The sequence below is a fragment of the Oncorhynchus gorbuscha genome, linkage group LG15 (genome assembly GCF_021184085.1).
Source record: "Oncorhynchus gorbuscha isolate QuinsamMale2020 ecotype Even-year linkage group LG15, OgorEven_v1.0, whole genome shotgun sequence".
Lineage (NCBI taxonomy): Eukaryota > Metazoa > Chordata > Actinopteri > Salmoniformes > Salmonidae > Oncorhynchus > Oncorhynchus gorbuscha.
In genome coordinates, this window is record NC_060187.1 from 78,638,299 (window position 1) to 78,649,625 (window position 11,327).

Below are 11,327 nucleotides of genomic sequence, written 5' to 3' on the forward strand. Positions count from 1 at the left end.
CACGGACTACAAGAAGAAATCCAGCCCAGTCACGGACCAGGATATCTTGCTCCCAGGCAGACTAAATAACTTTTTTGCCCGCTTTGAGGACAATACAGTGCCACTGACACGGCCTGCAACGAAAACATGCGGACTCTCCTTCACTGCAGCTGAGGTGAGTAAGACATTTAAACGTGTTAACCCTCACAAGGCTGCAGGCCCAGACGGCATCCCCAGCCGCGCCCTCAGAGCATGCGCAGACCAGCTGGCCGGTGTGTTTACGGACATATTCAATCAATCCCTATACCAGTCTGCTGTTCCCACATGCTTCAAGAGGGCCACCATTGTTCCTGTTCTCAAGAAAGCTAAGGTAACTGAGCTAAACGACTACCGCCCCGTAGCACTCACTTCCGTCATCATGAAGTGCTTTGAGAGACTAGTCAAGGACCATATCACCTCCACCCTACCTGACACCCTAGACCCACTCCAATTTGCTTACCGCCCAAATAGGTCCACAGACATTGCAATCTCAACCACACTGCACACTGCCCTAACCCATCTGGACAAGAGGAATACCTATGTGAGAATGCTGTTCATCGACTACAGCTCGGCATTCAACACCATAGTACCCTCCAAGCTCGTCATCAATCTCGAGACCCTGGGTCTTGACCCCGCCCTGTGCAACTGGGTACTGGACTTCTTGACGGGCCGCCCCCAGGTGGTGAGGGTAGGCAATAACATCTCCACCCCGCTGATCCTCAACACTGGGGCCCCACAAGGGTGCGTTCTGAGCCCTCTCCTGTACTCCCTGTTCACCCACGACTGCATGGCCACGCCTCCAACTCAATCATCAAGTTTGCGGACGACACAACAGTGGTAGGCTTGATTACCAACAATGACGAGACGGCCTACAGGGAGGAGGTGAGGGCCCTCGGAGTGTGGTGTCAGGAAAATAACCTCACACTCAACGTCAACAAAACTAAGGAGATGATTGTGGACTTCAGGAAACAGCAGAGGGAACACCCCCCCTATCCACATCGATGGAACAGTAGTGGAGAGGGTAGCAAGTTTTAAGTTCCTCTGCATACACATCACAGACAAACTGAATTGGTCCACTCACACAGACAGCATCGTGAAGAAGGCGCAGCAGCGCCCCTTCAACCTCAGGAGGCTGAAGAAATTTGGCTTGTCACCAAAAGCACTCACAAACTTCTACAGATGCACAATCGAGAGCATCCTGGCGGGTTGTATCACCGCCTGGTACGGCAACTGCTCCGCCCACAACCGTAAGGCTCTCCAGAGGGTAGTGAGGTCTGCACAACGCATCACCGGGGGCCAACTACCTGCCCTCCAGGACACCTAAACCACCCGATGTTACAGGAAGGCCATAAAGATCATCAAGGGCATCAACCACCCGAACAACTGCCTGTTCACCCCGCTATCATCCAGAAGGCGAGGTCAGTACAGGTGCATCAAAGCTGGGACCGAGAGACTGAAAAACAGCTTCTATCTCAAGGCCATCAGACTGTTAAACAGCCACCACTAACATTGAGTGGCTACTGCCATCACACTGACACTGACACTGACTCAACTACAGCCACTCTAATAATGTGAATTGATGGGAAATGATGTAAATATATCACTAGCCACTTTAAACAATGCTACCTTATATAATGTTACATACCCTACATTATTCATCTCATATGCATACGTATATACTGTACTGCATCCTTATGTCATACATGTATCACTAGCCACTTTGACCTTGCCACTTTGTTTACATACTCATCTCATATGTATATTCTGTACTCGATACCATCTACTGTATCTTGCCTATGCTGCTCTGTACCAATACTCATTCATATATCCTTATGTACATATTCTTTATCCCCTTACACTGTGTATAAGACAGTAGTTTTGGAATTGTTAGTTAGATTACTTGTTGGTTATTACTGCATTGTTGGAACTAGAAGCACAAGCATTTCGCTACACTCGCATTAACATCTGCTAACCATGTGTATGTGACAAATACAATTTGATTTGATTTGAATTTCAACTCGGGAACTCGAGCCTCTTTCTGGAGCTCCGACTTTCCGACCTGAACATCACTGACGTCATTCCCAGTTGTTTTGAACTGGGAAATGTCGGGATGAAAACCTCACACCATCATAAGGTAGACACCCCTCAGAGCGCCACCCATAGGAACAGCAGAGAATCAGAAAGGTCCGTTAGACCATCAACTTGACCCCGCCCTTATACATCAAAATCAAATATTACATCACGTTATTCACATCCTACCACAGAGATGAGAAACGTTTTTCCCCCTCTTTTTTATGGCAACTCAAAGGAGTCATGCCTCTCTCGATACCTCCTGCTGTACCAGTACCTCCTGTATACAGCCTCTCTCGATACCTCCTGCTGTACCAGTACCTCCTGTATACAGCCTCTCTCGATACCTCCTGCTGTACCAGTACCTCCTGTACAAGAGCCTCTCTAATGCTATTTTACTGCTGCTTTTTAATTATTTGTTATTTGTATTTTTTTCATTATCTATTTTTTTACTTAACACTTAATTTTCTTAAGGGCTTGTAAGTAAGCATTTCACTGTAAGGTCTACACCTGTTGTATTAGACACATAAAATAGGATTTGATTTAACCGCCCCAACAGCTTAACATAGCCCTATACACACACCGCGGCGCATTCTGTCTATTGTGCTGACACAACGCAGCTGAGATATATATTTTTTTGCATCTATCTGTCACTCAGTCATTGTAATTATTTAGCTATTTTTATATAGTGACATAAAACTAAAACTCAGGGGGCTAAAGTTTGAACTGAGGGGACAGAGCCCCCAGGTACACTTGTGGATAACCTAGTTTTGCTGATTTTTCACAAAATCCCTAGGTTTGTATATTGGAAATGTATTTTAAAAGAATACAAGAAAAAGTGTATTAGACAAACATAGAGAAGCAAGACATGTATATAAATACAAACTGGTTTATTCAGATATTTTTACAACTTAAAGTGTCATAGATCATTATAGTACAGCCTGTGTGTTGAAGGAGAACTAATTAATGTATTCTCTTAAGAGGCTAGCTGCCCCTAAGCCCACATGCACACTCACGATCATGTTCAAGCACGCACATACACAGGCAGGTATGGCACATGCACGCTCACACACACATATTATATTAAGTTGCACTACACTGTAGAGAACTATTACAAGGTCAAACATACAACAATATCAAAATACAGTTGTCTCAATTCTATCAATACAGAGTAAGAAATGTTCAGCAAAATATTCTGAATATCAACCTCTATAAAGCAAATATTGTCTTCGAAAATGTACAGTACATCTTAAAAATGCTCGAACCTGTCTAGTATGAAACACTTTATCTCTCCCCTCTTCCCTCCCTCTCCCTCCCTTCCTCCACCGTTCCTGCCTCTCTTATTTTCCTGGCCTCCTTCTCTACCTCCTCTGCTTTCCTCTTCTCCTCTCTCTCTGTCTCCATCAACCAGGGCCCACCCAGGTAGCTGAGGATCTCGTCAGGGCCTCCTCGAAGCCTGGGCTGTGGGTTAAGCAGCTCCCTGAAAAGAGACATCACCAGTGGGCTGAAGCCTTCAAATTGTGGGGCCATAGGGTTCAACTTCTGATTCTTCTCCAGGCTCAGGATATTGTCCTTTTCACTTTCACCTTCGCACCAAATTACTTCCTTTTCCCCTCTCAGCCCCTCGCTCCTTTCCTCCCTCTCCGTCTCGCGGTCGTACCACTCCTTGTACCTCCGGTAGGCGGGGTCGTCATGGGTTGTCTCTTCCCAGGGAAAGCATCCCGTCAGCAGGCAGTAGACCAGCACGCCCAGGGCCCAGCTGTCTATAGTGGTCTCCACTGTGATCCAAATGTTCTCCTCCTCCTCTCCATCCTCCTCTCTCTGCTCCCTCACTTTCTCAGACTCTTTGGCCTGCTCCACCTCAGGCGTGCAGAAGGGCGAGTCGTACCAGACGGCGCGGACGGTGCAGCCAGTGGGGCGGGCCAGGCCGAAGTCACCCAGTTTGACCCAGCGACAGGCACGGTCACACAGGAAGATGTTTTCTGGTTTGATGTCCCGGTGGACGAAGCCCATGGAGTGGAGGTGTGAGACGGCGCCACTCAACTGAGACATCACACTCTGGACACACTCTTCATCTACACCCACCTGGAGACAGAGAGAGAGATAGAGGGAGAAAGAGAACAACAATATACTGTATATCATTGTTTCATAAATGGTATGGCCTGGATTCCTTTTGGGTCCTAGTTTAACGTAGGCGGCTGCTAGGTTTATTTCAGTAGTTATGTCACACAAAAAGCTTTATGTGGGTCACGATGCAAAAATGTTTGGAAACCACTGTTCTATCATGTTGTCCTCGTCCCACCCATAGATGCTAAAAGGATCAGAGACAGCAAACACCTTGTAATTTTTCACATTTACAAGTTAGACATTTAGCAGACACTCTTCTCCAGCGCAACTTACAATTAGTGCATTCATCTGAAGATATCTAGGTCAGACAACAACACATCACAATTGTATCAAGGAAATTATCCCCTCAAAAAAGCATTTATCCGCGAAAAGTCAGTGCTAGGGTGAAAAGAGGTGGGGGGAGGGGGCACCGTGAGAGTTATTTATGATACTCTTCAAAGAGGTAGGGTTTCAGACATTTTCGAAAAATGGGCATGACTATAGGGTAAAAGTTGTTCCACCATTGGGATGCCAGGACAGAGAAGAGCTTTGACAGGACCTGCCCTCCTGTAGGGGTGGGAGGCCCAAGAGACCAGAGGTGGAAGAATGAAGTGCTCAGGTTGGGATGTAGGGTTTGAACATAGCCTGAAGGTAAGGAGGTGCAGTTCCTCTTGCTGCTCTGTCGGCAAGCACCAGGGTCTTGAAGATGATGCGAGCTTATCATCCACTGTAGGTTACTGGCATAGACCGACACAAACAAAGAGTCACTAGAGGGGACGAGGTGGAGGCCACTGGGGAGATTCCAATGAAGTCTTTATCATGTACTCACTGACAGGGGAAGAGGGCAACTGGGACCAGGTCAATATGGAACAGTAGAGGTGGTGGCAGACAGAGGTCAGACCTCGGAGGAATTACAATACTGGGTCTGTGTTGTGCACTTAGCTTTAGTGCTTTGACATTGAAATGAAACACCTCTCATGTATGACTGACTCAGAGATTGTAAACAGATGTATGATTCTAACTGACCTCTGACACGATGACACTGTAGAGGTCTCCATAGAGACCAGCCTGCTGGGCGAAGACGTAGTAGCAGGGGGTGGAGAAGAAGATACCCAGGGCCCGGGTGAGAGAGGGATGAGTGCAATAAGAAAGGGAGAGGTTGTATTCACGCAGGAAAGACAAGAGGGATGTGGACTGGCGGGGGAAGAACTTCAGAGCCATGGGAGTGCCTGATGGAGAGGAGGAGAGGCCCAATAAATTATTTAGACATTTTGGACAGATAACTAGAAACTGTTACGTAAGACATTTAGAAAGTAACCCATCCAACCCTGCGTGGCTTCAATGAGAAGGGGCAGTCATTCTCCCCTGAGGAAACCTCACAGCAACTCTATCCCCAAGAATGTAGTAAAGCACTTCATAACAGCAACACTCATGCTAACAGTTAAGTTGACACTATTTAAAGACACCTCTACCCTCACGTTGGACAAATAACCACTCACTGTTCACGTGTTTTATCCTCTGAACTGTAACCCCAAAACCCTTCAGACCCATATTTCACGAGAACAAATCTAATTTTATTAGTCACATGCGCCGAATACAACAGGTATAGAGAGACCTTATAGAGACCTTACAGTGAAATGATTACTTACGAGCCCCTAACCAACAGTGCAGTTTTTAAAAAATATGATAAGAATAAGAGATACAATTAACAAGTCATTAAAGAGCAGCAGTAAAAAATAACAATATATACAGAATGGTGCCGGTACAGAGTCAATGTGTGGGGGCACCGGTTAGTTGAGGTAGTATGCAAATAGTATTTTATAGTCTGGGTGGCCAAATAGTCTGGGTGGCCATTTGATTAGATGTTCAGCAGTCTTATGGCTTGGGGGTAGAAGCTGTTAAGAAGCCGCTTGGACCTAGACTTGGTGCTGCCCGGTACTGGAGTCTTTGACCATTTTTGGCCTTTATAACAAGCATTTATAGGTGTGTCGTGGACACTAACAAGTTTCACGTTTTATTAGCTGTCTGTACGGGATACACATGGTTTATACCGTCCAGCTAAATGCTTACTGCCAAGTTCATTCTCGACAATTCAACAACAATAAGAAATTATAAAAGATAAGAATACCAACATAAAGTAAATGGCTCAGTAGAATATAATAAATGTTTTAGCATAAGTATAATATCGGAAGGTATCATTTATAACGCCTGCCCACCCCATAACTCTCCAGGACCAGGGTCAGGGACCACCACAGTGACCTCTGGTGCTTTACTGACCTCTCTTCTTGTGGACGGCCAGCATGACCTTGCCGTAGGATCCCTCTCCCAGCAGCTTGACCATCTGGAAGTGGTTGGAGGTCTCCAGAGTGGACATGGACTGGGCTGAGAGGAAACATAGCTCGTCCAGTTCCTGAGCTGCGGCCTGACAGAGAAAACAAGGAAACATGGTCAAATAAGGAGAACATTTTTCTAAGGAGTTGATGTTTCATTGCCAATGTCTTGTTACTCTAGCAGGAATTGACTAGGTTTATAAGCTACCGTGCTGCATGGTGAATAACCAACCAACACTGAAAATGGTCAACGAGCAGTGGGAATAAATACTAAACACATTATGACATATGCCATATAAATACATTTTAATTTATCAATTGAAATTGATTGATTGATCAACTTGCTGATACATGTATGCTTGGGTGGATATGGTTCAGTGTCACCATAAAATGTACTGTTACAGGATTTCAGGCGACCTCAGGGATTACCATTAAATGTACTGTTATAGGATGTCAGGCGACCTCAGGGATTACCATAAAATGTACTGTTACAGGATGTCAGGCGACCTCAGGGATTACCATTAAATGTACTGTTACAGGATGTCAGGCGACCTCAGGGATTACCATTAAATGTACTGTTATAGGATGTCAGGTGACCTCAGGGATTACCATAAAATGTACTGTTACAGGATGTCAGGCGACCTCAGGTATTACCATAAAATGTACTGTTACAGGATGTCAGGCGACCTCAGGGATTACCATTAAATGTACTGTTATAGGATGTCAGGCGACCTCAGGGATTACCATAAAATGTACTGTTACAGGATGTCAGGCGACCTCAAGGATTACCATAAAATGTACTGTTACAGGATGTCAGGCGACCTCAGGGATTACCATTAAATTTACTGTTACAGGATGTCAGGCGACCTCAGGTATTACCATAAAATGTACTGTTACAGGATGTCAGGCGACCTCAGGGATTACCATAAAATGTACTGTTACAGGATGTCAGGCGACCTCAGGTATTACCATAAAATATACTGTTACAGGATGTCAGGCGACCTCAGGGATTACCATAAAATGTACTGTTACAGGATGTCAGGCGACCTCAGGTATTACCATTAAATGTACTGTTATAGGATGTCAGGCGACCTCAGGGATTACCATTAAATATACTGTTATAGGATGTCAGGCGACCTCAGGGATTACCATAAAATGTACTGTTACAGGATGTCAGGCGACCTCAGGGATTACCATAAAATGTACTGTTACAGGATGTCAGGCGACCTCAGGGATTACCATAAAATGTACTGTTACAGGATGTCAGGCGACCTCAGGGATTACCATAAAATGTACTGTTACAGGATGTCAGGCGACCTCAGGGATTACCATAAAATGTACTGTTACAGGATGTCAGGCGACCTCAGGTATTACCATAAAATGTACTGTTATAGGATGTCAGGCGACCTCAGGGATTACCATAAAATGTACTGTTACAGGATGTCAGGCGACCTCAGGTATTACCATAAAATGTGAGAAAATTATGAGATGAGAGATTGGATGAATGTCACATTGGTGCAGCCAGAACATGCTGTATGTACATACCTACTGTCCCCTCAGTCCCCGGTGTCTATCATATCATCAGTATGACCCCATATAATCATACCCTGCCTAAAGTAACACGCAGCAAATGAGTCAGGGATGTAAAGACTGTTTGTGTAACACAGTGGATGAAGCTATAATAACACCATGATATGTTTGTGTCACGTTCGTCGTAAGAATTATCAGACCAAGGTGCAGCGTGATCTGGTTTCCAGATGTTTATTAACTGAAAATGCACAAAAACAATAAAGAATGAACGAAACGTGAAGACAATGGCGTGCTCACAGGCAACTACACATAAACAATATCCCACAAAACACAGTAGGGAAATGGCTGCCGAAATATGATCCCCAATCAGAGACAGCGATAAAAAGCTGCCTCTGATTGGGAACCATACCAGGCCAACATAGAAACAAACAACCTAGATGACCCACCCTAGTGACACCCCGACCGAACCAAAATAGAGAATAAAAAGTCTCTCTATGGTCAGGGTGTGACAGCTCGACCTTGCACATATATTTGTTGCATAATAGAGCATCAAAATGTCAAATAGAGGGTGCTTACAAGTGTACAGTGTGAAATGGAAATGTGTTATTTGCATATCCCACTCCCCCCCAGAGAGTGGGATTTACAGCCAAGCATCAGCCGTTATTGACGGTGACCCTGGAGTAATTGTTTCAACAGATTTTCCACCTAGTCGGATCGGGGATTTGAACTAGCAACCTTTCGTTTACGGCCCACAGCTCTAACTTCTGTAATTACTTGAGTTGGGAATAACATACTTTTGGATGTAACTGACAAAAGACTTGATTTGCATTCGCAAAGGTCAGGAGTTTACACCTGTTACATTACAGAGAGAAATAAAGACAATACGGTCTTAGGAACAAACGTAAAAAACAGCAGTTACATGTTTTAACTTTCAGCTGCAGAATCTTCCATCTGATGAAACGCTCAGTTAATCTATCGGCGAGTTGGCTTTGAGTAAGTGGATTTTTATTTTAGTGGACTATCTGAACTATCTGTGTCTTGTCACACAACAACGCCAAACATTTGATATGAAGCCAAGAATATGCCAGCAGGGTCCAACCAGTCTGAATATGCTGCTGCTGGGCACGCTGGAGAAAATATAAAAGACATTTCTAACATAAATGACAAACTCTATTTCTTGAATTGCACTGTTGGTTAAGGGCTTGTAAGTAAGCATTTCACGGTAAGGTCTGTACTGGTATATAGTCTCGCTATTGTTATTTTACTGCTGCTCTTTAATTAATTACTTGTTACTTTTATCTCTTATTCTTATCCATATTTTTTAAAACTGCATTGTTGGTTAAGGGCTCGTAAGTAAGCATTTCACTGTAACGTCTACACCTGTTGTATTTGGCGCATGTGACAAATAACATTTGATTTGATAGACTACATTGAGTCAAAGGTCATTATTTACCTCAGCCCAATTTCAGATGAAAGCACTGAAAATATCAACTCCTGTGGATCACAATCAGGAATGGTATCATTTCGATGTCAATTCAGAGAATGAATTGAATGTTGACCAAATGATCTTCAATCAGGACTTTTCAGTTGATTGATTGAATTCACTCTTAATTGAAATGAAATTGACCCCTGGCTAGCACTGATCACTATGTCCAATGACGTTTCCCAATTGACACCAATTGCGTAACTTGTTGCTGCAGCAGGTGGAAGACAGTTGCCCCAGACTCACCCACCTGACATTCACTGTGTCCTTGTAACCGGAGGTGATTATGAATGAATCCCTTATTGGTCAATGAATCCCCCAGTCGATAAGAGCTAGCTGTATTTGAAATATTGGCCTCTATGACAGTATTATGAGCTGTCCGAAGACTAACGCTATTAACAGATTTAAAGACAAGTGAAACCAGTAAAGATATAAACACTGGAAGCTGAAAAGCCTCTCTACTATTTGCTCCTTTCTGGACCCGTGGCCGTGGCAACCACTGACACCCCCAACTGAACGCCCCCGTATGAAGACATGTCTATATTACAATGTCACTTCACTATGCAGATACGAGTGTCAGAGTGATGTTACTGTATTTACAGACCCATAAACATTATACCATTGTCCATAGAACGTGACCCCCGAAACCAACTAAGTCCAATGCAACATCTGACAGCAGGCTAAATCAAATCAATTCAAAAGCAAATCAAAGTTTATTGGTTGCGTAAAGCGTTCAGCAGATGCTGTAGTGGGTGCAGTGAAAGGCTTTGACTTACTAGCTGCTAACGATGCAGTAAAAATGTCAAACAATACACAAATCATGAATCTACTTGTAAAAACAGTGGTTCTATGTTTATATGACTATAGTGCAATGTCATATCAGCCTCCTGTCGATGTAGTAGGGCGAGGAAGACATTGGCTGTATAAAGAAAATCCCATAGTTGTCTTTGTGTATTTATGACTATTTTGCGATGGAATTTCTCTGCAATTGGTATAGTGGAAATTAAAATATATGACACCGCCACTTTTCATACAATTTGCATAAGGACAACAGTAGCTGAATTTTAAAGAAACGTCCACTTACTGTCATTGTAGAGTTTTCTTAAATGGGAACGTCTTTCTCTGTTCAGCTTGTCTGGGTCCTCGTCAGCATCTAAATAGACTTCAACACCCTCCTGACCCTTTGTAGGTCTGCTGTTGGTCTGCTGCTGTTCTGTTCCTAACTATTGTCTTTCACTGGTGATCTACTCTTTAGGAGATCTGTATCGGAGCACAAGTGGCTGTTATTGTTACTTTGTCTCTGCAGGTCCATGCGCTGGTAGTTTTTATAGCAGACACTGAGGTATATCTACCTTCATATCCCTCAGGACCTTGGTACTTACCGTGTCTCTCTCCCTGAGAGACCACCACTTCACTCACTCTCTGTCTCCTCCCCCCCTCTATCCCCCTCCTCCTGCTCTCCTGCTCTCCCCTCCTACCTCCCTCTCTCTGTCCCTAACACACTCTCTCACTCAATCAAAGTTCCCCCACTTGTTTTTCCAGCAAATATGCATGTACCATAGTTGTAAGGTATTCCAACCCTCTCCTTCTTCCCACTGTCCTTAGCCCCCTCCCTCTCAATGTCAGTGTTAATTTTGAAATGTGCCCATTCTGTCAGTCTGCCTGTCTACATTAGCCCTGTTACCCATTCATTGTGCTCTCTCTCTCTCTCTCTCTCTCTCTCTCTCTCTCTCTCTCTCTCTCTCTCTCTCTCTCTCTCTCTCTCTCTCTCTCTCTCTCTCTCTCTCTCT

At 44.2% G+C, this 11,327-nt stretch overlaps 1 protein-coding gene across 1 annotated transcript; it reads right to left on the minus strand.

Moving 5' to 3' along the window:
• Positions 1-2,961: 2,961 nt before the first annotated feature.
• Positions 2,962-10,968, minus strand: LOC123998132 (serine/threonine-protein kinase SBK2-like). The gene is made up of 4 exons (XM_046303075.1): positions 10,622-10,968; positions 6,472-6,616; positions 5,221-5,423; positions 2,962-4,173 (listed from the first exon to the last, which is right to left on the minus strand). The coding sequence occupies exons 1-4, from the start codon at positions 10,625-10,627 to the stop codon at positions 3,373-3,375; spliced, it is 1,155 nt and encodes a 384-aa protein (XP_046159031.1). The 5' UTR covers positions 10,628-10,968; the 3' UTR covers positions 2,962-3,372.
• Positions 10,969-11,327: the final 359 nt, after the last annotated feature.